Consider the following 25715-nt stretch of genomic DNA (forward strand, 5'->3'; position numbering starts at 1 on the left):
GTGCACAGAGGCTAAGAATCATGAAACTGAGAATATATACCAGATACAGCTTTCCTGAGGGAAAATCCCATGAGGCACTACAGCTTTTCTGCAAAAGTTAGTTTTGCTCTCCTTGTTTGGGTCTTTGTCATGCATAAAAAAAATGATACTGCTTCTTGGCGTGCACAGATGTGTGATGTATGAAACTTTCTCTACAAGAAGATGTGCACCTGAAGTACCAAAATGCTTTTAAATTTCCTATGTCTGCCCTAAAATAGATTTTGTTCTGAAAAAAGGTTGTACAAAATCAATGCAAAGCTGTCATGGGGTCTTTTTATAGCTTATTTTGTCTTTTCAGTAGTATGATTAGAAAAAAGTAATCCCCGTGATTATGGTCTTAAATCATTTAACACCATTAATATGGTGTTTGACTTAATCTTTTGATTAATTGATTTATTTACCAGTGCAATTTTGATGTAGAAGAGTGGATCAACAGTACGGATTGCCTCCATCTCTTGCAGGAGGCTTTGGAGGGCAGATATGTTAGGTGTCCCTCCAGGCATTCCCTGGTGGGTGTCAGGAGGAGAGCTCCCAGGCTTCCTCCACCCAGTGCAAGGGAAGACACCAGGTCCCTCCTGGCCATGGAAGCAGGTCAGCCAATGGTGGAAAGCGCAGATTTATCACCCTACTGAAAACTACTGCAATCAGATGCAGGGCTGTCTGGCACGGACCCTAAATATCCCTGATCCTATGATCAGCTGCCCTTTAGATCCCCTTTCTTCCCCTTTTCCCATCTCCTTTTATTTCCCCTTTACCAGCCTCATTCCCTTTCAAACAAACCAACCACCTCTGGTTACTTTTTCTCCCTTGGTCCCAGTTTTGCCACATCCCTACCCAAATTTGCTATTTCTGATATTGTTTCTTAGGTAATCTCAGATTTGTACAGAATCACCTTGGCACTGTCAGCCCTTGCAACAAGATGGCGCTTCCCAAAATGTCCCTAATATAGTCTTGCAGTTAATTGTGAGAAATGGCCAGACCTCACAGGATTTCCCCATAACCACCTGTGAAATCCAGCCATTCCTATGGCACAACTGGGAAGTTTTTGTCACCTTCTCACATCATTACTGTGAGGGTGACTGAGCACTGGCACATGTTGCCCAGGGAAGTTGTGGAGTCTCCATGCCCGGAGATACTCAAAAGCTGTCTTGACATGGTCCTGGGCAAACAGCTCTAGGTGTCCCTAGTTGAGCAGGGGGGTTACACCAGCTGACCTCCAGAGGTCCCTTCCAACCTGAACCAGTCCCTGATTGTGTGAACCTGTCGTCATCAGAACATGTCTTATCCCCTTCCTACAGAGCACGTTCCAAGTGCTGCCCAGTTACGTGGGCTCTTGGATTCTCTTGTCTCTTACCATCAAATATACCTTCTTGCAAGACTGGGTGTTTGTACTAGTTGCACGCTAGGTTTTCCATTTTCTAAAAGCAAAACAAAGTAACTACTGGATATTATTTTAATGAATAAATACAAGTCATGACTTAGAAATCCGTAATGCTCCCCATATACATTTCACTGGATAAGATGCAGCCACCATAACATGATCAGTAACAGCAATGAGATTACACAGATGCCTAGAGTTCCTGAGTTCATTTTGCTTTATGGTGTTCAATGTTTACCTGCCAAATTACATTCATCCATTAAATTCTGAAATTTATTTAAATAGGCTGTGAATTATTTTGATCTCTGAATCTCTCTTGCTAGTGCAAATGTTCTGTTATGAGATCTAAAGAGCACACAGATTTGTGCTAAGAGGTATTTACAGAAGAAATATATATGTGTGTGTGTGTGTACATACATACACACACACACATATATATAACCCAATTCCCTATCTCTCCAAACCTTCATTACTCAAATCTGTGCAAAACGGTATGGCAGAGTATGAGATTGAAAAGATCTTGGCTCGAGAACATAGATTACAGCATTTTACACCCCAAGATGTGAGTGACTATTTGATTTAGAAAGCAGTCACCAGTCAGGTTCAAAGGACTGTGCTTGCCGCTCCTTTATCACTTAGCAAAGGGTACATATATATAGAAAAATTCTCTAATTTGTGAAATTTCAGATGAACCCAGTTACAAATCTTTAAGCAGTTTGATCAAATTTGTCATAACTATTTGACATAGCTCTCTTCAGACAAGAAATTCAGAAAACTCTTTACCATCCACTGTAGCTGATTTGCTCTTAGTTTAATTATTTTAAAAAGCTGCTATTAATATAAATATTACACATAAATATGGGGGTGCCTTCAGGAGATGAGGTGAAAAATCTGGTCCTCTACACATAAAAGGTCACACCTTTGCAAGCCTGCCTTTGCAGTTAGGCATGGTATTACCACATTTTACTTTTCACTTAAAAACCCCTTTGTTCTCTGTTGTGCACCTGCTAGACTATGAGCAGCTGTGTTATGCTTTTGGATATGCCTGTACTCCCAGCTCAGGACTAAGCGCGAACTGCTTTTCTCAGTGAGTTAAGCTTGATTATAATTTTGTGACCGCTTTGTGACACTGCAAGCCGTTATGAGCAGTTGATTTAAATGCCACTTGGAAAGTCAATTATTTTAATTTTTCCCCTAAAAGATAAAAATGACAGAAATATGGAGTCAATATAATCAGGTGTTTCTTGGATGCTGGATGTTAGATGCTTTCTTGGGGTTACTGATGACTTTCTGACCCATTGTCAATGACAATGAATGGTTCTACATGGAGAAGAAAAGGCTCTTCTTCTCAGTGTAGGTAGGTTCTGTACAGATGGCTGAAAACCAGCCTTGTGGAGAGTACCAGATGAGATTTAATTCAAGTTCTTGAGCTGTAGTTAGTCCTTCCCTATGCAGCCACTTTCGTACAATGGTAGGCATCCCCCTTGCTGAAGAGTCATCTGCCTCAGTTGGCTCTTAGAGTCTGTGTTGACTTAGAGTCTATCTCAGTTTATCCTGCTTGTGAGCAGGTTCTAATCTCAGGTGCCCTGAGGATGTTCCTGGCATATGCTGTGGCTGAGATAGCACCCTTAAGAAAGTCTCTCATTAACATTCAGGAGAGGAAATGCAGAAGCATTGCCGGCATTTGATCATCAGCTGCTGTGCTTGTATCTCTCAGATGTCGAAGGACTGCAGGACCACAGGATGCTCTGTGTTTCTCTTCTAACCCCTCAGTTGTTCCTTTTTTTGCCCCTGATTGTCCTACATTTAATCTTCATAGTAAGTAGGTGGCAAGTGACTCTTACGTTTGCTCCCTGTGTATATTAGAGATTGGGCTTTCTTCTTTCTGCCACTTGCAAAAGAAGCATTGTCATCCTGTGTTAAGGAGAGGTAAGAAGCGATGCTTTCCCTCAGGCCATAGCTGAGACAAGAATCATCCATTGCTGCCAGGGTGCTTTCAGTATCTTCAGTCACCTCCAGCCTTTAAAAGAACAAAATTTTGTTACCGTTTCAGCTCCTTGAACTGAACCTAGTAGTATAACATTAACAGCTGTTAAACTAAATGATGTTAATTATGTTGTATAAAAAATTTCCTGTCTCATATATCACCAAACATTTCTGTCACTTAGCGATTTTCCGAAACAATCAGTACAACAGTAGTATCTAAATATTTTTTGGCATCTGAAAAGGAAATAACATCTCTATGCTTTCTCTCTTCTTAATCTGTAGGAAGAATGGCCTCGACACTGCACAAAATTTTCATGCATTTGTAAGCAAATGAATATGCTTTGTGAAGGAAGGGTAGTGAAGGGAAATTTACACTTCAAAAACAAGAGGTGCTTTTGTTTCTGAAGTTGGTTGTTTCACCAACTTCTGAAACCTGACCTACTTTCTCTAGTGACAGTCATGATATTAGAAATCTCATGAACCTCGAGTTGGGCTGTGTATTGAGACACACACAGCAGGAAAGATTTAGGCTGGGATAATGTGTTCATGGCACTGGTGCTGCTTCATGGGTGGCCACCATGTGAACAAGGGAGAGCCATTTCTGCCTGTCGGGGCTCACCTGTAAGCCATTGTGCGTTAGTGTGCCATCGGTGGTGGATCTGACTAGGCTTTATGGCCTGGCTCTTACTCTTGCACCCTTGGTGGAGGGGACTTATGAGGGCCAAAGGGACTGCATACGTAGCCTGACTCTTAGCTGGCTAGGAGGAATGATTGAATGTTAACTATACTTTCTTTCAAAGTTAGACCAAGCTTATCAGTTAGAGACATCCAACGTCCAGTTGGGGACATCCAGTTTTCATGGGTTAACCTGATGTCAGCAGCTTTGAGGACTGTCTAATCTTTAAAACTGGTCTCAGGGGAAGGAAATGGCTGCTTCTTCTAGGTGGTAAGTACAAGTGTATACAAGGCTGGAAAAACTTGTTGTTTCTGGCAGCCTGTGTTGTATGTGGTACCTGTGAATATTTCTCCAGCTGAAGTTTTTATTCCGCATCACCACAGGAGGAATTTGACTCATTACGCTGTTGTTGTTAGTGCACTGGGTAAGACAAGGTGTTGTAAGGACACAGCAGAGACCATCAGCAACTTCTGAACAAGGAAATGGATACACAGACAGTTAGTCTTTGCTCACTGTTATCTTCACTGTTTTCCTTCCTTGGTGCATTCTCAGATAAACAGTTTTGGACACAGTAGTAGTAGTCAATAAATTGTGTGTTCTCAGCAAGGACACTGTAACACAGGCTTAACTTTTCCTTTCTTCATACCTTTGCCTTTTAATTTATCATGGGGTATATTTCCCACAGGATGAGTGAGGACCTGAGACACTGAGAAAGATAAAGTGGTTTGCCCAAAGTCTAGAGGGAAGTTTTTGACAGAGCAGAGACTTTAACCCAGGTTTTCTGAGTCATCAGTGAGTTCTGCTTTTGCTTCCCATCACCTCAGCCATGCAGACAGGGTGTAAACTAGATGCCAGTGGTACCACTCGGGTTGGATTGTATGTGCACCTATTCTGCTGTGCAACATGGCAATGGAATGAATTAAGGTTCACATGTTTCTTTCATCTATGTTTCTTCTCTCTATCCTCTTCTTCTTGCTCCACTAGGAGCATTGCATATGTTCCTCTGCCCGAGCTGAGATCATCGTGGCTGAATGCTAGTGTTTTACAGCTCTAAGCCTTATTTCAGGGTCAGATTCTGTATCATCTCATGGTGGGGGAAGGAGGACAGCTAAATCTCACTATGTCTCCTCTTATGCCGATAACTCAAGTAAAAAAATGTTAATTGCTACAAGTTTTGGGTTCTCCTCCTCCCCCACCCTGAATTTTAGGCTTTGATTTTTTGCTTCTTTCTAAATGGAGAAGGGTAAAAACTAAAATATTAAAAAAAAAAATCTGTCCAAATACTCACTCCTCTGTTTATATCATTGGACTTGAAAGTTTCTTTTGCATATTCTGAATGTGAATATGGATTTTCTCCCCAGATTATCAAAGTACTCTTTGGTCAACACGCTTTTTCATTTACCTATGAAATGCGCAGATTGATAGCTATACACTGTTAAAATTACAGAGTACCCATTATTGATTAAATCACAGAACCTATTGTTCTCTTGTAACATTTATGCAATTAACTTATTGCAATCTTCCTTCCTAATTTTAAAAAGTTTTCATTTTAATGTGTGGTAACTGCAGGCACTTAATTGTGTTGTTTGTCAAGTTATCTCTCTGACACAGGTTAAATTGCCATAAAATTGGAAAACTGTCATTGAAACAGGCATCATCCATTGGACTGCTATTAGTAAAAATGATAGCTGAATCTAGATCTGAGCTCACAGCTCGAGCCCCTTGAGATAACTTCTGCTGATAAAATCCAGCCATACTCTTTTAAAGTAATAGAGAAGAAACGAACAATATTTCTGGTCATTTTCTGCTGCAGATAAGCTTGTGTGATGTAATGGTTCCTAAGAGAAACTTGATTGCGAAACCTGGTCTTGCATGTCCTGATACTATCTGTCTGTCTATACGGTAAATAACTAAATGGCAGACATGTCCATGCTGGTAAACAAAGTGAGCCAGGAGCTGAACTGGCCCTGGGACCCAGAGCCATGGGTTGTATCTGTACAGCTTATCATTTTTGTACACCCGAACTTTGACTTTAGCTGTGCTCTGAGAGGGTCTGAGCATCCCTGGCCTGTGCTAACCTCCAAAGTGTATTTGAAAGTTGTCTAGGGAAGTGCTAGACACTAGTGTTTGGACCAAATAGTGTTAGAGACAGCTCTGTTGACACGGCCATACAATATCATATACCAATAAGGGCACAGCCTACCTGTCTTTATTTAGCTGAGTTCTTGGGTTGACTTCAGTTGTACTGTTAAGGGTAGCATATTTGTATTTAGGATCAAAAATAAAGTGAAAGATATAGACTAGAAGTTTTTCCATTACTTTTTCTGTGGCAGTACTTGCCAGTCTCAGACACAGGCAAAACTTCTTGTTCTGGACCTTTGATAGATAGTTTTACAGTTGCCAGTGGAAAATATATTTATTCTGCAGTTCTTTTTACCTGAGTAGTGATTCACAAGGTCTTCAAGGCACTGAAAGGTTTGTCGTGGAGAGATGTAATACCAGTTATTTGGAAGGCGGAAGATCCTGTAATGTTTCACTTGCCTGTGCCGCACCGACAAGGAATAGAACCCTGGGGAAAGAGGAGAACTAATTACACCAAAGTAGGGCCCTACTTCTGGATGGAGAGCAGTGAGCACAACCAGTCTATCTGTAAGATGTGGTGCCATGATCCAAAAGGTCCCAGAAAGATCTGAAAACAACCTAAGTGGGACCCTAATTTCTGCTTTATTGTGTACTTTTTATATCTATATATATCTACACTTAACAAAGGGAATAAAGGGCCCAACATGAGAGCCTGAGACTTTGAATTTACATTTCTGGTGTGCTTTTCATTTACTTTTCCTGTTATGGGATTTTTTGAAATGGTGTAAAGGAAATAGGCCTTTATAGAAGCTTGTTTGCCTTCCTCTGAAGAGGGGGACCAGACTCTTGTGCTGGTGTGCTGATTTAGTCAGCTCCCAGTAATGCGGCAGCTGGTACCTGATAACGCAGTCCTGGCAGGACATGACAACTTGGGTTTTCCTGTTTCTTTGTTTGAAACTACTGTGTAGTGTTTAGTTAGTAAAGACTGAATGTTGATCCTAAATTTCTTTGAAATTAGTATAGGTATTATGAAACTAATTGGCCTATGGTATGCTAGAGGTCAGAGCAGATTTGTTCTTCCCTTCTAACTGTAGTATCACGATACTAGGATGTGTTCTGGTGCTTCAGAAAAAGGGAAGGCTTGATATTGCGTAATGGGAGATGTATTCCCACTGAAGAGAGTAAGAGTACAATTCCCACATAGCAACACAATTGCTAAGAGAGAAAATAAAATTGAAGGCATGTCATTTAAAAATGACAAAAGAACCACCTGTTTATATAGGAAATGCTCTTATCAGCCACCCCCGCTGCTTGGTGTGTATTTTATAGCTTCTTTAGGCAATCTTTTGTGGACCAAGGCAAAGCCGTGACTTTTCCTCCATTTGAAAAATCCCACTGCCTAATAAGCTTCACATGCGACCAAAGTAAATAGTGTTTAAACAACTGTGTCTTGTTTGTGCTGATGCCTGTGGAACTTTCCGTGGCCATCACTAACCCTGTTTCCAGGACTGCTCTTAATGTAGGTGACTGGTGAAGACTGTTATGCTGCACTGGATGCCTTTGCCTTCCCGTTACATACATTTTCTGGATTGGGGCTGATCCATATGAAGCAGGACAGGGAGTGAATTAAAAAGTTGTAAAACTGTTAATGCCTGAGATCAAGGGGGGAAAAGATCATATTTTCTCACCTTTCCTAGTTTCACTCTCTCTGATCATGAAGGAGCCGACCTTGGTGTTGGGTAGCTGTAGAAGTTCCTCTGCTTTTTCTCTTCCCAGCCCTTCAAATAACCAGCTGTGGAGCAGGAAAAAACAAATACTGAAATTTGGACACGAGTGAAACAGAGAGCAGCATGTGGCCATGAAAGTGCAGCATTAGCCAGGAAAAGTGACTGCAAAAATAACACTGTGCCTTTCTGTAGTTATTCTCTCAACTATGTCCAGGCATATTTCCTCAGTTTATGGAGAAAACCTTGCTCTCTTTGAGTTCCACTAACTTTTGTGAGACTAAGAGAAGAGTGAATAAGGTTTGGACTTATTAGGGAAAACAAAACTTTTCGAGCTACCTTGATCTGAATTGCTGGGGACGTATCTGCGTGCTATATTGATGACATATCTGTGGCATTAGTTAAATCCCTCTTTTTTATTTAAACCACTTTTTTAACCCCAAATTGTATTGTGTTGTATCATAAATAAACCCAAAATAAGATGCAGTTATTCTGCTTATGTGATGGAACAGTCCAGCCATTTAAGTTAACTGACTTTGTGGATAAGGGAAGGTGGAATTCACGCTACTGATTTTCACCACAGCTTGGTGCACGGCTCTATTTTGCCACAGGTAGTGTCTAACCATGTAACTGAGCTTGCTCGGCTCGTGTAGGAGTTACTGGCACATTATTTTAAAGTTGTTCTTGTGTGTTTGATCCAGTCTGCTATCAGCAAAACGGTCTCGGGGAAACTTCAGACAGTAGCTTCCATTCCCATATCTGCGCCCTGTCTTTGAGAAAGCATCGCTATTTCAGGAGGATATAAAAGCACATTAGAATTTAAGCACTTGCATAAATGGCAGTGAAGTTCACAGTTCATATGCTTAAAATTAAACAGGTATTAAAACACTTGCCAGAGAGTTTTAAGTGTATACTTTAATGTTTTTTTCCTGACTGGTGTCTAAGGCAACAAGAAACCTCTGAACCTTCCTTAGCTCTTCCAGTGTGAGAGTTTACATTCTTGAATGACTCATTAGTCTTTCTGTTTGTACTTTTTGGTCTGTTTTTCATGTGCAACTGTAGCTTAAATTTTAGTCTTTGTAAATATTAAAAATTCTTTATAAATAGGGTTTCCTATGGATGTCTTAAAATTAGAGATCCATCCATGCAACAGAAGTATTTTAAATATCTGTTATGACATTTGAGGGTTTCTTGACCCTTTGCGTCATTAAAACCAGGATTTTCCTTTTCATAGAATCTAAACTTAGATGTGAATTCTATATTCTCAGATTTCAAAGGAACTACTTCAGACTGTCAATAAAATTTCTTTCTGCCTAGTCACTATCGACATTGTTTTGGTAATGACACTGAATAACTAATTGGGGCAGTATATGTAGAAATGTAGTGTTGAAAGGCTATAGGAAATGCATTTACTTACCCATGGTAAACCTTCGCTACGTATTTTCCTGGAATATAATTTTCTCGACCTGTGGTAAGGGAGTGGACTCTCCACCAGCCTCCTTCACTGTGTGAAAGCAAGAGAAGGAATATTTTCAGATGTACTTTCAGAGCTTGTCCTTATTTTAGATTTTAGTTAAGACATGCAGATTAGCCTGTAACCTTCTGTCTGCGTCCCTGAATCTACGTATTCAGAAAGAGATCCAAGTTTGTTTCATTTAGAGAAGTTCCATTCCTAAACCTACATCAGGATAAAATTTGGACACAGAAATAAGCTACATTTATTCCATTTAAATTACATAAGTAATAAAATATTTTTCTGTAGTTAAAAGAAGAAGAGTAAATACTCAGTGGTTAAACCATGCTGTGTTCTGCCTTCCCACAGCTAGACTTGTACTGGTGTCCAAGATATTCAGCCTGTGGCTCTGTCTGGACACCCCTGTCGTTACTCCTGTAACATCAGGGTAGAGATACTCAGGAAATGGATGCTGTCTGCCTGGGAACACGTCTTCAGTCTAACAGAACGTGGTCCATGGTTTGCTCTTCCTTTTCCTCAATGAGCTGCTAACCAGACTCCAATAAAAAGACCTCATAGCTCAAACTAGATGACTAGACGTATGTTTTTTCACAGATATATCTTAGGTTCTTGCTCTAATACTGAATGCTGGCTCTGGCTTTTGAATCCCTTAGGAAGAGATTCACAGGGATGCTGCGGAGCCTTAGTGATTAGTGGAAGGGTGCTGATGGTTGATGGGTTCTCTCCACCTTTTCCTTTAAGAGTTTGAGTACAAATAATAGTGCGTCTTTTGTTTGAATGCTGTTTTTGTGGACATTCATATAAATGGTCCTAAATAATGCCCAGACTGCAGACCAGTGTCTCAGTGTACGCCAAAACAGCTGCGCTGAAAACCCTTAGGTTAAACCTCCTGAGTTATAGCCACTGGGACCATGATCCAGAATGCATATGCTGAGGTAAAAAGGGAAGCGTCTGCTGCTCAGAGCTGGAAATTTCAGGGTCCCACAAGTTTTGTTTGTGGGTTTCCCGCTGACATGAAATGATGTATATGACGTTTAGGTTATTTTGGTTTTTTTCCCTCAACTCTCCCAGACCAAATCAAGATTTGCAAAAGCAAAAAACCCAAGAGACTCAGCGTCTCCCTCCCTCCCAAATATATTACTAACCCTGAAAAATCCCTATAATGATTAAAAGTCCCAAAGCAGCACAACTTTCCTGGGGCAGGAGCCACAGAAAATATGTATATTGGGGGGATCATTGGAGGACCTCTGGTTTGACTACTACAGCTAAATGCAGTTGTTCATCTGGTAATGAAAGGTGGAGAGTGAGAAACTCTGCCAGTGGTGCTTATCTAATCCTGCCAACCCAGAGCAGTCACAAATATCCGTGAGGAGCCGTGTTTTCTATGGGGTTTCCACATATCATGTTCCTGGCAGGACTGGTAGGGCTGATTGCCGCTACACATAATTGCTTTGGTAGAAGGCTGAAAAGCTGCCATTATAAAAGCAGTACGTGCTGCCTGCTCCTGCTGGCTTCTCCGTGGTGACTCCTCATCACTCATGCTCTGGTCGTGCCTGCCATGCTGCGCTTTTCTTCCACTGCAATTTGCTTCTTAGAATGACTTGAGGAAAAGATTCTACCTACAGCTTAAGTGCAGCAAGAGTCTGCAGGAAGCGGTTCCTATTAATCTCAGCACATACTCCAGCAGGGAAGAACAGGTCCATCATTAGGACACTAGGATTTACATAGAGCACTGGAGTGTCTTGTCTTCTGTGAACAAGCTGATTCAAAATGAGAAGAGGAAAGTTCCTACCAAGGCTTGCTTTGGCTCTTATTTACTATTAGGAGAAGATTTTGATCACTGCATAGCAGACAAACAGGATAAAAACTGCTGCTCCAGAAGCCTAGTTCTTCGTCCAGTAGCTCATACTATGCAGCACGTATACACATATGATATCCCACACAGATAATTCCCATTGTTATGGCATACATAGTTATGCGGTGTTGTGAGGGCTCATAGCTGGTGAAAGCTGGGGGTGAGGCTTTAAGCTGGAATTCCCAAGCTAAAACACTTGTTGTACCATGTTGTGTACGTTATACAAACTGCAGCAAGGTTTAACAGCTAGAAGTTACAAGAGAAGAATACCCCTGGTTTAGAGAAGCTCTCCATCAGCAGAAAATGCATCCAGTGGTATTGTCTGAGCCTTGTGACTTCTAGGTTCAGGGAGGCAGGGAAGGCACTTTGTCAGCAGAACATAACTGCAGCCATTCTGGGTCACAGCAAAGGTCCGCGTAGCCCCGTATCTTGTTGCTGACAAAGGCCATTGTAGGTCACAGTGGCCAGGAGAAGGGTCCGAGAATTCGTCAATCGTCTGTGATACTTCTCTTGAGCACTCCTGTCCTCCAACCATTTGACGCTCTGACTTCCTTAAGTAGACCTTTTTTTTTTAATGAATTCCAAAATGCCCAGAGGATTTCTCTGCTATGAATGTGCCTGGTCTGCCCTTGAATCCATCTGCTCCACCAGCTGCAAAAATGACACCTTTCATTTCCGTTAAAGCAGTGCAAACATTGGCTGTGGGGCTGAGTAACTACTAGGAGGTCACTCTGTGCTGATATATATTGTGCATAAAAGAATATCAGGGCTCCTGTCTTCCATTTTTCAAGAAGTGTCCTCACTCTTGTGTGTGGCAATATTTGTACTATGCTTAAGGTCAGTCTGAACTAGAGCTTTTAAGCCTACTTCCTTCTGGGGCTCATAAATTTTTGAGTGGAACTGTCTGGGAAATCTTTGACCTATTTTTTCCCCACTAAGAAAATGCAGAATAAATTAAAAAATTTAAGAAGAAAAAAATCTATTTTTTTTTTTTTTTAGACTTGCCTTAAATTTAGGGTGAAATTCTAACACCTGATCATAAAGGAGTTGTTAGATAAAAAAGGTGAGAGAGAAAATGAGACGCACACTTGATATAGAGAAATTCAGAATAATTTTCCTGTTCCATGTGATTCAAACTATTTTTGCTCTTACTCTGTTTTCCACTAACATGGGGGGGGGGCGGGGGAGGTGGGGGCAGGGGGCGGAATACTTTCTCAAAATCATTTTTCAAAGCAGAATTTGAATTCAGCTTCAGCAATCATGTCAGAGGAAGCCAAGGATCAAAGAGCAATCTGAAATCCCAAATCCTTAAACTACAGGGAAATGTACACCATGGCTAAGCATCCTTCCTTGCAAATTCCGAACTCAGTCCATTTTGCTCAACTGTGTCCAGTTTGGTCTGGGTGCGTAAAACAGAGCTTTGGAGCAACTGTAACAAAACCTAATCTGAAAAAAAATGGATCAACTTACTCTGATAGTACACGTAGTTTTTCCCCTACATGAAATATAGGTTGGCTTATGTCTGCTGAAGGATAGTCATAGAGGACAGCAAGGAAATCACTCTCCTGACCTGTTAAAGAACAAAGAAAATGTCACTTAAACTCAAGATAGAGTTCTGAAGCAGAAATGGATTTTTCATTATGAATACATATTTCAATATGTTCATATTTTCAATATTCATTTACATAGTAGGTCAAACGGGAAAAAAACTCGCTCTGAAATGTCACTTAGTAAATGTAAAGAGCTAAAGACAAGCCTATAACTTTATAAGAAAAATGTGAAGATATTAGAAATGAAACAAGCACTTTGGTGAATTGTAAGCAACTAAATTTAGACCACTTCTTCTAGCAATTACCATATTTAAAGGACATATTCAGTTTGAAACTAGCAAATTTAGTAAATATTTATAGTATTAGGAAGTAACCCATTGTGATTAATGCCACTGGTTCTAAATGCCTCCAGCTACAGTTCTGAGCCCAGCTGATGTATTACATGTAGGGAAAGGAAGACACATGTTGAATTGTTCCATCATTTAACACCACCGATACTTTTCAAAGGTACAAAATTAGTTTAGATCCAGGGCGATGAGAGTGTGGCCATTATTGCCCATTTCCCGTCCCTTTTTAAAATTATGATGAAGAACCAGACCGCTTTGTTCTCCCCCCTTGTGTGGAATCTGTATTAGAGGTGGCACATGATGCCCTTATCTTCAATTAAAGAAGAGAGGCACCATGGGTCTTTATAATTAAATCCTTGTACAACAGCAGTTTGCGGAACTGAGGTCAGTAAAGAGATAAGACGACCTTTTACACAAGCTGGGATGACTCTGGGCCTTGCATCACTGTGTAGGACATGTGCTGAGTCTCCTGGGTTTCTGAAGGATGCAGGAGGCACTTTGCACAAGACTCGGACAATAAAACACTCAAGAGCTCCTCATGCAGCACGGATCTGTGGTGCCCAGTAACTGCTGACAAGTGGGAGAGTGAGAAATGTGCTGTGCTGGGTGTTTTGAGCTCTTTGGCAAGCGGGATCGTGCAAGACCCTGCCTGCATTTCTCTTGGAAGTGGGTCCCTTCCCTCTGCACATCACAGTACCCTACCCTGGCACAGGGGGAGACAAAGCTTTCCCTCTCCCTCCAGCAGGATCAGCGCCCCGTTCCTTAGTAACGCCATCTAGCAGTACATTTGCAGAACTCGTTTCATTCCATACTTGCCTGCTCTGTGCGAAAATAGGACTGAATTCAGGGGTGGAGAGAAAGAAATTACCCAGAGAGATAGACACACTTCTGTAACTTGTTAGGTTTTCTTGTTTAATACAGATTCCTCATCAAATGTTTTTAAGGAAGACAGATTTTAAGGTGAACCTAAACAGCATCCTGAATGAATGCTGAGACCGGCTCGGTGGTTTCAGCCTCTGTGTCCCAGGGCTTACAGATAACTCACAGTGATAATGATGAAAGGCTGAAAGAAACATGCAAGTCTGCAGGAAAGAAATATTTTCAAGAGGAGAGATTTTACACTTGTTATCCTTCCAGCAGTGATAATGAGAATATAAGCGCTAAGGAAAATATTCCACATCTGTGGTTTAAAGGAAATGAAAAGCAGCGTTTGTCGGTTGATTTTGAGTTGCTGTTGTTAAAGGGACTTGTGTTATGCAAAGTAGTGGGTCATTTTGCCTTAATATTTGAACTGACTGTAAGACTTTTTAGTCTTGCTAGCCTTTGCCCATTGAAGTAGCCCCGTGATACAGTTAGCGAGCACCCTTAAGGATGCATAGATGTGTACAGTCTGGAATAGACATTGATTAGTTTGACAGTATGTTTACTATTAGTATTGCCATGCTTTTCTTAGTTGATTAGCATTACTGAATTAAACAGAACTAGGCCAGTATCTTTGTATTAAACAGCCAATTGCCGTGATTAGTCTACTGTAACTTATTATACAATTAGTTCAACTATAGTGAAGAAATTCTGTGCTAAGCATGCCTTTGATTGCTTCCCTGTTCTGCACTAAAAGTTAAGAGACACCTCCTCTATGAAACTGCGTAGTACCTGAGGCTAGCGAGACTTCAGTATTGGTGCAGACTCTTTTTCAGCAAAGCAAAATCTTTACCCAGGACTACTCGATGCGTGTGCCAGAAGGTACGCTGCAAGGACCGCAGAATGAGGCCAAAGTGCCATCACCTAATTTTGCGTTGCGGATTGTTAGACAGCAGTTCTTCACAGAGTGTAATTTTTTTTTTTAGCTTAATGACAATGCCTTTAGCAATACTTTTTTAAAACTTATTCTGTTTATTTATAAATGTTCTGTTTCCACACAGAAAAGGTGGAAAACAAGTGCTTTTCTGCTCTCCTTCCATGCATACCGGTGGTTTGCATTTCGTTATGCACTGCGGGGTATGTGACTTTTTCTCTACTCTATCAAGATCTGTGTTACTTTGCTTACACTTTCATCTTTATATTAATTTTTGTTTCAATTTTGCACATTAATGTGTAGTTCTGAAAAGGAAGGAATTAATCATAGTGTTGGCTGCCACATCTATGCACATGTTACCTCTTAAACTACATGTACTTATATTAGAGTGAAAGTAAAGGGGTTTTGTACTACGCAAAACCTTGCAACCCTCCTGCTCCACAAGCAATACCTCATTTTATTTGGTATTTAAATCAAACCTTGCTGGTTTTTTTGGTCATGTAAAATACTCCACCGCACTTGACAACGTTTCACAGGACCTATACTAGCTCCTTTCAAACACAAAAGCCTCAAAACAGGGACTAAACAAATTACACTCTTCCTCCACACTTAAACTACACAGTGATCTAACAGATTTGATCTGATGAGCTCCCCACACTTCTAAGTTGTAAAAGAAAAAAAGATTTGCCTGAGTTTTTCTAACACAACCTCTCCTCTGCCCTGCGGGTGTAGGTTCCATCTGAAATGGAACAACTCAAAAGTTAGAGTGGAAAGATCGAAGCACGGTCGTTTCCACTGAATCAGGTGTTAATTTGGGGTTGTTTTTTTTTAGGAGTAGGAAATGAATATGAAATACGTGCTTGTTTTAGATGTCTGCATCCCTGGATGTCTTGCAAAATGTGAGACTGAATACTGCATGCTTCAGATTATTCATAGTGAATGGACTACGAAGCACTATTAGAGAGAAGAGAGAGCATGGGCAGAGCATCCAGATCCAGCTCATCACCCTCAAAAAATGCTCTGCTGTGAGTGAGTGTGGCCCCTGTCTGGACTGGGAATGAGCTGCTCAGAACTCAGCTGCCTGCATCATCCCAGCTTTACTGTCCAGCAGAAATACTGTGGTTTATGGCACGGTCTATACCAGGGACGTGAAGGAGGGCACTCGTGTGTGTCTGGGAGGCTGTCTGTGCAGCAGCCGTAAGGTGTGGCTGCAGAGTTGCGCTGGCGTACCCAAATTAGTTCTAAACCAGCCAGCCTGGGAACTGAGAGTTATGCAGGTGCAGCTCAGTTAGGATTAACCCTTGATTCAAGGTCCCAGGGGAGGAAAGAGGAGGGGCTGGGTTCATAACCCCTGATGACCCCTTGCTGCTGTGGCCACTCTGTTATCAGGACCTAGGTTATGCCGGGGATGCCCATACAGTATGCTTCCAGACGGATGTTTGGAGTCCACATGCCTCCTTGGGAAACGCAGTTTATGCACTGTTCCCTTTCTCAGGAACAAGACTGTGCGGGTGCCAGAGCAGTGGCACAGGCTGCCCAGGGAGGCTGTGGAGTCCCTTCCCTGGAGACATTCAAACCCCACCTGGACGCATTCCTGTGCCCCCTGCTCTGGGTGTCCCTGCTCAAGCAGGGGGGTTGGACAGGATGATCTCCAGAGGCCCCTTCCAACCCCTGCCATTCTGTGATTCTGTGACTGATGCACTGGAGGTGAGGAAAACACAAGGTTTTACTTTCAGTGCAGCTCTCAGGCAGCACAAGGGGCTTAGAGGAGTCTGATGAACACATTCACACTGCAGATTAAGTCTGCAGACTCCAATTATCTGTTTTCTTCCCCCTTCTTGTTGGATATTCTTTTCTTTTTTTCTTTCCCTTCTGTTTCAGTCCTTCATTTTTTTCAATCTCACTGAAACGAGCCAGTGTAAAACCTGCTTTTCCTAATAACTGTTTGGGCTGTTGTAAGTCCATGGATTGGATCCTCCACCTCACTTAAATCAAGGTGGCTGTTCCTGGCCTGGTGGAAATCTGTGTTTGGTGATGTGATTTGGAGTTTGAGCTGCTCAGGAAGACAGATAGATACAAACTCACCCGATATATGCTTTTGGTACCAAGGTCCTTTTCAAAAGTCTGTTTTCATTGGATTTGGATGACAGTATTGATGTTTGTATTCCCAACTTTAATTAGCAACATCTAAACCATGATGAAAGATGCTTGTCTGATCCAGACTGATTTAGATACAAAGAGCTATGCAGGCTATTAAATCATAGAATCGTAGAATAGTTTGGGTTGAAGGGACCTTTAAAGGTCATCTGGTCCAACCCCCCTGCAGTGAGCAGGGACAGCTTCAACTAGATCTGGTTGCTCAGAGCCCCGTCCAACCTGACCTTGAAGGTTTCCAGGGATGGAGCATCGACCACCTCTCTGGGCAACCTGTGCCAGTGCCTCACCACCCTCATTGTAAAAAATTTCTTCCTTATATCTAGCCTGAATCTACCTTCTTTCAGTTTAAAACCATTACCCATTGTGCTATCGCAACAGGCCCTGCTAAAAAGTCTGTCCCCATCTTTCTTATAAGCCCCCATTTAGTACTGAAAGGCTGCTATAGGGTCTCCCTGCTCTCCCTTCTCTTCTCCAGGCTGCACAACCCCAACTCTCTCAGCCTGTCCTCACAGAGCTCCGTCCCTAGGATCTTTTTTGTGGCCAAAAAGCTGCCTTTGGGTGCTTAAACATAGATATCCATTGCAATTTCAGCCATGTGTCTCAGAGATCCCTACAGCCTTGGCAGATGCCGTTGCAGATATGGGAGACTTCTTCCCTCCCCAGGTGGCAGCAAAAGTTCAGGCAGGATCTGACAAAGCATCTTTCTAGACGTGCTAAACCTGTAGGAGAGTGCAAGTGTACTGAGCCCTGAATTCTTCTTAAGTGTGTAATTTCCCCTCACAATCGCTGTGCTATCAATGTTTGCTGAGTTATCTTTACGGGTATGTTCTCTTTACATCACTGGAAGGGATGCAGTTGGCTTTAGCCCTGCTAAATCCTGACTTTTAGCATGTGCAGGAACAATACAAACTTGGTCACAGCCATGGCAGCAAGTCCTCACTCCCCTGCTCATCAGTTCCCCTGCTCATCCCCTGCTCATGACTCTGTTTTGATGGTTATGGTATTCGTGACAGCAGTTGTTGGGAGTATCAACTAAAGGCACTCTTCTTCAGAAAAAAAAAATTGTCTGTTCATGTTAGGGGCCTCTAAGTAGCCATTAACAATATTTAGTCTTTGCTTTATTAGGACCTAGGGCGGCATGGCTCCCTGTATCAGCTAGTTCTTGGCCATGCTAAAAGCAGGGCTGGGTTTCTTTCCAGCACTAATGAAACCAGGCTGTTTTCCTATTCTTACAACAATGAGCAGCATAACCATCTTTCATGGAAAACTTAAAAAATTTGATTAGTGCCTTCCCCTCTAAAAAAAACCCCAAACAAATCAACAACCCAAAACAAAAATCCAAAACTCTCTTCTCTCTCTCACCTTTGGGGAGTGATTTATTGCAGCTCTTGTACCAGCTGCCTGTGATACTGCGGCATGAGAGCTGAGGCTGGACTGACTCTCCGGCTACTCACTTGCAGTTTGGGGGTAGCAAGTCATCAAATCCCTCCTGCTTTCCCCCTCAGATGCATGGCCTCTACCAGCCTGCCGGGAGGTGGGGGGTGGGGAGTGTCTTTGCAACGCAACCTGATTTTTTTCACGCGTGGGTGCAGAGGGCAGAAGTGTTAGATCCCCCTTTGGCAGCTTGGCCTGTAAAATGTGTATTCCTGTACAACCTTTACTGATAAACCTGGAGAGAAGTTGGCTGCATGCTGCTTTTAACACAGCTGTCTAACAGTGGACTTCAGGTTCAGTGCAAGCATAACAACATTAAGGTTTTTAACCCTAAATGAAGAAAAACCAAATTTCAAGACCAAATTTGTATAAAATATCACATGCAAGTATGTCAAAATACAGTATTTCTGGTTTCTGAGTTAGTACTATAGTGTTTTCTCAATTGGAAGGAAATTCTTTCAAGGAGCACCATCAAATAATAGTTTTAATGTTTGGGGTTTTTAATTAAAGTCCTTCTTGGAAAATGAGCCTTAATGTACTTAAAAATAAACAATGACCGGAGGATGCCCTCCTTCTCCCACAGCAGTCATGCACTTGTCTGCATTTACTATGTCAGGCAGATGAAGGAAGACACATGGTTGACTGTACCATATATTTTGAACATCTTTTTCTCTTGAAAGAAATTAAATGAGTGCTTACCGGTTTGGCTCGGCACATTTGTTTCTTCGGAGGCTCTCGGTGTTTTCACAGTATTTCCCATTGCGCTCTCTAATTCTGTTAAAGCTCTTCAGAACTAAACCAAAGGAGACATTGAAATTAAACATCAGAATAACACCTGCCGTGCCAATAGACGAGAAATGACCTAGTTTGGGTGTCTCCAATTTTATACAGTTTTGCTTTTGAGAACTCTTGTGTCAAATTCATGTGAGAGTTTTACATACTTGCTGAACTCTCACCACTTTGGTGCTTTTATCAGGGGAATAGCAGAAAACCACAGCTAGGGAAGTTGCTCAGAAGAACGCAATGTAGTAAAAGTTTCCATTACCAGTACCTCAGCACAATAGGAAGTAACAGCAAAGCCATCCCCGTACAGTCATTTCATATACAAAATGTTCTTTTCAGCATTTGGAGTTCTGAAGCTACAAAGACATGAATTAGATTGACGTATCTGGTTTTCAGCACTGTCTGTGTATTATGTTGCTTTATTGCCGAACACTAAGAATGTTGTTCAGTGGTTTTTTTTTTTCTAGTGCAAGTTCTGCTCTCAGTGAATGTGGGCAATGTTGTTTTTCCTCTTTTTTTCTTTCCTTTTTCAAAAGTAACACCTTGCCTCAAAATGTTTGATCTCAAAACACCCCTCCTGCATAAAACCAGTGGTGCAAATTCTTCACATACTTCTCTTAAAAAGTCTTAGTGGATGTACAAAAACAGTATCAGATAATCGTGGAACCAAATATTGTGAGAGGGACAGTTCCTTCTCATGGCTTTACTGCGTCCATCTTAATTCTCCCTGACAGAGGGCAGAGAAAAAAAACGCCTTTGCATGTGGACGGTGTCTCATGCTATGGTATATTTTCAGAGGCAGAGGAGAATAAGCTGTATCTGCTGGAAAATGTACATTAAAGCAAAATAACTCAACACCACTAGCTGATAGGTAATTATTTTTTTAAAATAGATTTCTGTCAGGTGACCTGTGAAAAGGATAACAGGAGCTCTAGCAGTATCGTGGGGGGTTGCCGCATCTTTCAGTCTTTTCTAGCTTAACTATTTCAAAGATGATTACTGCCTTCGGCATGCTGCTCCTCACTTACAACAGGCCAGAGCCTGACGGTGTTAGCTGGGGAGGTGTCTAACTCAAGAAGCAGTCCTGCTGAAATCAGCGAGACTTTATTACTAACTGTCTTTCGGAATAAGATTGGCAGAATTGAATATATTGGTTAATACCATAAAATTCTGATGTCTTACAGCGAGTTTAGGAAGCCATCCTATGGAATAAAATGCAGTTCAAGATAAAGAGAATTTGTTTCTTAGCAAATGCAAGTAGATCAGTGCTAAAACAGATCGTAATGCACGGTTTGACTCTACCTCAACTGATTTTCAAACTTCTTAGCGCTTGTTCCCAAAGGCTCTTTGCTAGAAGTCTCCATTTCACCACATTACCCTTTCAGTGCCGGCGCTCAGGAACTAGCTTGTGGCACATCTGTAGGATGCAGCTGTGCCAGTGTCTTTCTGACAAGTGCATGAAATCTACTTTCACAAGAACAAAAAACTGTATCATTGCCCAATATTAAAAAGTCTAGAAGCTGAACAAAAAAGTAGCCTTAAATTTAAATAAAGTATTTGGTTATTCACATTTGAATAACAGGATCTCTTGATAGAAAAGAGAAAATGATTCTCCATTTACATGCACCTACATTTCTAAAATTGAAATCAGAATTCATTTTGGCAGGCGCTGTCTACTTGCAAGGTTATCATTTCCTGAATTAACTCTGAATAATTTTTTTGCAAGACCCAATTTTAATTTCTTCAACATTTTTCTCAGTTGTATCTCAGATGCCTCCCATCAAGAATAAGAGGTATGTGCATAGGAATAGTGCAGCCATTACTTTGGCTACAGATATTATAGATGTTCCTGGCTCATCTTCAAATTACCCAGCAAACTTTCCTGGGCATGGCAATCGAGAGCTCAACAGGGCTGAAAAGTCAGCCAGAGACGTGGGATAAATACGTGGACAGATACTCTCTGCTGAGCTCTGTGCTGTAGTAGCTGCGTTTTTGCAGTACTGGGAAAGGGCAGTTCAGACCCGGCTACGTGTTCAGTAAGCGAGCTGCAGTTACCAACAACTTTGTGCAATTCCAGATAGGTGCCAAGCACAGCGGCATAAATATTTCATGCCCGTCTATCATTTTAATGCATGTAATTGTTATTTAGATGAGAATAGTGCTTGAATTTTTTGTCACAACAGTAAGGAAAAATAAAATAGTAGAGTCCTACCTCAATGTACCCTCTTGGTATTTGAGGGCCAGGAAAGCAAGTCATCCTGCTAGCGGTCAGACTTGTGACAGAGGGCTTTCAAGCACTTTCTTTCTACTCCTGTTTACAGTGGATAGGCTTTTCAGGTGTGCTTGAGTCACTTTGGAAAGCGATACGTAGCATTTGTACGTGATGGAAAGACTTCTGAAAACTTTACCTCACACTTACAAACTTTCTGACAGCACGGCATATTTAAGCAAGGCACCCTCATTTTCCTAGGTGGTATTTAGGAGTCTAAACTCTAAACGTTGCTTTAAAAATACTTGAGGTGATTTTGACGGTTTGCTTGTATGCAGTTTGTAATTAAACCGCTCGCAGTCTGGTCCAGACAGATTAAGTACCGCACAACAGGCATGTGCCTACTTCACATCTTTGCAGAACACATCTAAAACTGGCCTGGCTCACTTCTGCCACATAAATAATGGTTCTTCCCAAAGGACCTCTGAAGTCAACAGGACAGAGCGTGCAGCTCAGTGCTGCTTCCTTTAGATGTGGAAGACACTGACTTACGGAAAATACAAATGTTATAAAGTACTTACAGTAAGTGAAGAGCAATGACATTTTGGACTTTGATGTCACTAGCGTGACAGTTTGCTGTGTCTCCTTACATTTTCCATGCCATTTTACTGTCACTAATTACCATTGGTGGCAGCATAAAGTCTTGAAAGGGACAGAGAGTTCAAGATATTCTGTAGACTCATGGCGTAAGTGTTCAGTAAAAATAAGCAAATGGAAAGCTGTGACCACTGCTGTTGATTCACTTATCCAAAGTGATTAAAAGAAAAGTGACAGATATCAGACTAGGCTTTACCACTAAGGCCACTTGTCACTATGCATCTAGGCAGAGTAGAAGTGCCTATAGTCCACTCAAAGGCGTTGGAGTGAATGCCCTGAGGTACGGCTCAACTCTCAGACATTTGACGATGGGATAGAAATGGAAGAAATTGGAAGTTTTGTTTGAAATGGAGTAGGGAGGGGGCAAAAGATTGTTTCTACTTGCACGCTGGCAATGGCGTATCACTGTTTTTAGAGTAACAGCATACGAATTAGTATCCTAAGTGTTTCTAAAACAGTGCACATGCCTCTCAAGTGTGTGATAGAACTTAATGGCTTAAGTAGCTTGTGCTTACATCGAGTGTTGGCAGCGCAACACAAATCCATTGTATCGCTATATGATAAACTGTATGGTAGTTTTCTGAAATTTTGAGATGTTCTGCAAAAATAGACTTACAGGAAACTGTAGAACATCTTGTGACTAAGCTGATTTTTTATCACTTAAATCAATAGTGGAACAATAACAGATTTATAGATGATTTTCTTTTGAAATAGTGAATCTGCTCAAGGCACTTAAACTTCGTGACAGAGTTTGAGATACGAGCAGAGGTGGCATCCTTCTATCGTAGAGGCAGATAATTATGCCAGATCCAAAGAAAATAATTCACTGAGGGTGATTTGGGGAGAATTAAGGAGAGATGATAGACTCTAAGCTCACCTTGTCTCATCAACCCAAAGCTCTGCATGGAGGAGTGCAGCTGCCCTTCAGCTCGGAGGAACCGCTGTGCTGCTGGGCTACAAACCAAACTACCTGCAGGTGTAAGGGCGGCTTCCCCTGCTGACAGACCACCTCCTCAAGCTTGTGTGGAAATTAGATTTAACTATTAAGATTGCATCTGCAGTCTTCCAAGCCTTGGCCCTTCCTCCCCTCCCTTTCCACTAGTGCACGTGCTGTTTAACAAATGCCGGTTGCTGCAGCCGTAGCTGTTTGCAAACACACTAGTGGCGTGTGTTTGCAAAAAAGTGCAAAAAAGTGCAAAAAAAAGTGGGGTAGTGCTGCTTTATTTTGGCTGCCAAAAGGAAGGTGAGGAAACGTGTACAACCCTAGTCCTGCTTTGTGTCCTATTTATCAGTGGCAGAACTCTTGGCAGATAAGAACTCTTAACCTGTCAAGAGTGGAATCTTGCTAACCTACATTGTGGGTCCCAAAAACCTGTGGTACAATTTACACCTTCCGTTCCTGCATGCAACACTTGAACCAATAATTTCCTCTCACAGAATCTGTTCTCTGAGAAAGCGTGCTACTGGCGCAGTTAAACAGCGTGGTGCATAGGAAAGTCCGTCACGTTGTAAGAACTATTTCAAAGTTATATTTAAAATTATCGAGAATTAGTAAATATAAAGAAAAGAAAATAATAAGAGAAATAAAAAGGCAAAACAGACACCTGAGCAATGCTCCTCTGCAAGGAATACTGCAGACTAGTAAAATTAATCATTCCTGAGATGCTTTATCATATTTTATTTATATTTTTAACTGATATTCACATCTAAACCTAGAATTTAATCCTCAATAAGGTTCACAGGTAATGTCTGAATCCCATTTAGATTGAAAATGAAAATCACCAGCATCCTGTTATTTTTCACTTAGGAATTAAAGCAGCTTAGATTTCAGAAACTGTCTATTTTTTAGTGAATTTCCCTTAATTGGTCATTAATCAAAATTAGCATCCTTTCAGCTTTTAGGCACTTGTACCTTTGCACTTAGAAAGAACAATGTAACGCTCTAATCAAGGTAATTCACAGCAACATGCAACTATGAAACAACACAGAAATATCACATTATGCAAACTTCTAACACTTTGGATAAAACCCCCACGAATCTGTGACATTTCTGATATTTTGCATTATAGTGAGCTGCAGTTTGCTTCAGCATAAGGTCCTCTGCATCATCTTACTGTGAGCTATTAGTAGAAATACGCCTTGTCCCTTCTTTACCACCACTCCTTATGAAAAAGATCAAGGCAGGCTTTTCTATTTCTACCTTTGGTGGTACTTGAAATCCATGGCCTGAATACTGTCTTTGGTAATGAAATAGAACTCTCTTTTATATAAATAAAATTGAAAACATTGTTCCCATATGCAGATAATCTAAAATGTATCAGAGTAATGATTACCTTTAAATGCTAGGCATGATATTCCAGGTTGCAGTATTTCTCAAAAAAGCCGTAGTCATAATACTGCTCTGATGCTGCCAGCAAGGTTTAGCTGATCAAGTCGAGGAGCAGCTGGTCGAATGAGTGTGTTGTGTAGTTCACACTGTCATGTAGAGCAGCATTTGCCAAACAGGCCACATACTTCCTCTCTGAGAAATAAGGAAGGCTTCAAGTGTTCGCAACAGATGAGGTTCCTGTTGCAAGTCACTACTCAAGACACTTTTTATCTATGGGCTGAGGAAAACAGGGAGGTTTTTAACATATTGCATCAGGGCTGCTTTGAGCAGATCTAAAAAATGAGCAAAATAACCTGTTTTACATTACTTACACAAAAAAGTGTTTCACTTCCTCTTTTTTTTTTTCCCTTCCAAATGTATTTATCCAGCAATGTTCACTCCCCAACTGTTTTGTTTTATGTAATTTTGCTATTTTATTCAGACAGACAGGAAGAGGCACAAAACTGTTTTCCACTCTTATTGAGCCTGGATGGGAATATAAGCTTTGCTTTATTCTTTACTGTGCACTGCAAAACACCTTTCTCTGCAAATAATTGGAGCTCAATATCAGCAATGAAATAATATGGAGTGAAAGCCTGTGAAGCACATTTTCACATCAGCTGTACAAAGTGCAGGAGCCCCAGGACCTCACTCATCTCAGTGTCTGAGATGGGGAAAACAAGATACTCGTCTGTTAAAAAAGCTGACTAAACTCCCTCAGGAATATAGTACTGCAGATGTGGGTATAGAAGACAAAGGGATTTATTAATGTTTGCCCTTTGCTTTTATGATCAAGAAGTGATCTGAAATCTGAAAAGCTCACATATATAATTTTGTATAGGGAAAAAAAAACCCAAACCAAACTAAAAAAACACAAAAAACCAAACAAACAAAATCTACCACCAGAAAACCCAGCAAACCCAAGCAGAGTTTCTACTTCACACCAGAATAGCTCTAAGTAGTTGTTCAGTGTAATGCCAGCCTGTTTGATGATGAAAATTAAAAGGTGACAAGTGTGGGAGCTGTTGTGTAAGCTTTATTGGAACCAGGAGGCAGCGACCAAATTCCCAAAGCTGTGCCAAAATTTGGAGCTATGGTAATTATAGGAGAACATCCTTTCTCTTTCATGGGCTGTGCTAGCAGTCGTCACCTTGAAGGGACAGGAAAGCATTAGGGAGCTTGATAAGCAAATCAGTCTACA

At 41.2% G+C, this 25715-nt stretch overlaps 2 protein-coding genes across 3 annotated transcripts in view; one reads left to right on the forward strand and one right to left on the reverse strand.

The window, feature by feature from the left end:
* TG (thyroglobulin) overlaps window positions 1-25715 on the forward strand; it is a 159017-nt gene that overhangs the window by 92746 nt on the left and 40556 nt on the right. The gene's annotated exons all lie outside the window — the stretch shown is intronic.
* SLA (Src like adaptor) lies at window positions 1479-24726 on the reverse strand. 2 transcript variants are annotated; one of them, XM_075085871.1, is made up of 9 exons: window positions 24480-24720; window positions 20583-20744; window positions 19197-19290; window positions 12685-12784; window positions 9303-9389; window positions 7850-7953; window positions 6517-6648; window positions 4417-4549; window positions 1479-3437 (listed from the first exon to the last, which is right to left on the reverse strand). In XM_075085871.1, the coding sequence occupies exons 3-9, from the start codon at window positions 19255-19257 to the stop codon at window positions 3224-3226; spliced, it is 831 nt and encodes a 276-aa protein (XP_074941972.1). In that variant the 5' UTR covers window positions 19258-19290; window positions 20583-20744; window positions 24480-24720; the 3' UTR covers window positions 1479-3223. The 2 variants fall into 2 exon arrangements, with proteins under 2 accessions (XP_074941972.1, XP_074941971.1); XM_075085870.1 differs by lacking the exon at window positions 20583-20744 and having other exon boundaries at window positions 24480-24726.

This window comes from Phalacrocorax aristotelis, chromosome 2, assembly GCF_949628215.1.
Source record: "Phalacrocorax aristotelis chromosome 2, bGulAri2.1, whole genome shotgun sequence".
Lineage (NCBI taxonomy): Eukaryota > Metazoa > Chordata > Aves > Suliformes > Phalacrocoracidae > Phalacrocorax > Phalacrocorax aristotelis.

Bases quoted from the DNA above. Each gene is read 5' to 3' on its own strand.
- SLA (XM_075085870.1), bottom strand. From the start codon at position 19,257: ATGGGAAATACTGTGAAAACACCGAGAGCCTCCGAAGAAACAAATGTG. The intron at 9,390-12,684 runs GTAAGTTGATCC...GCTTTCACACAG, and splicing joins AAACTACGTGTACTATCAGA to TGAAGGAGGCTGGTGGAGAG. The intron at 3,438-4,416 runs GTACCACATACA...GTTCTTTTAAAG, and splicing joins AGCTGGAGAAATATTCACAG to GCTGGAGGTGACTGAAGATA.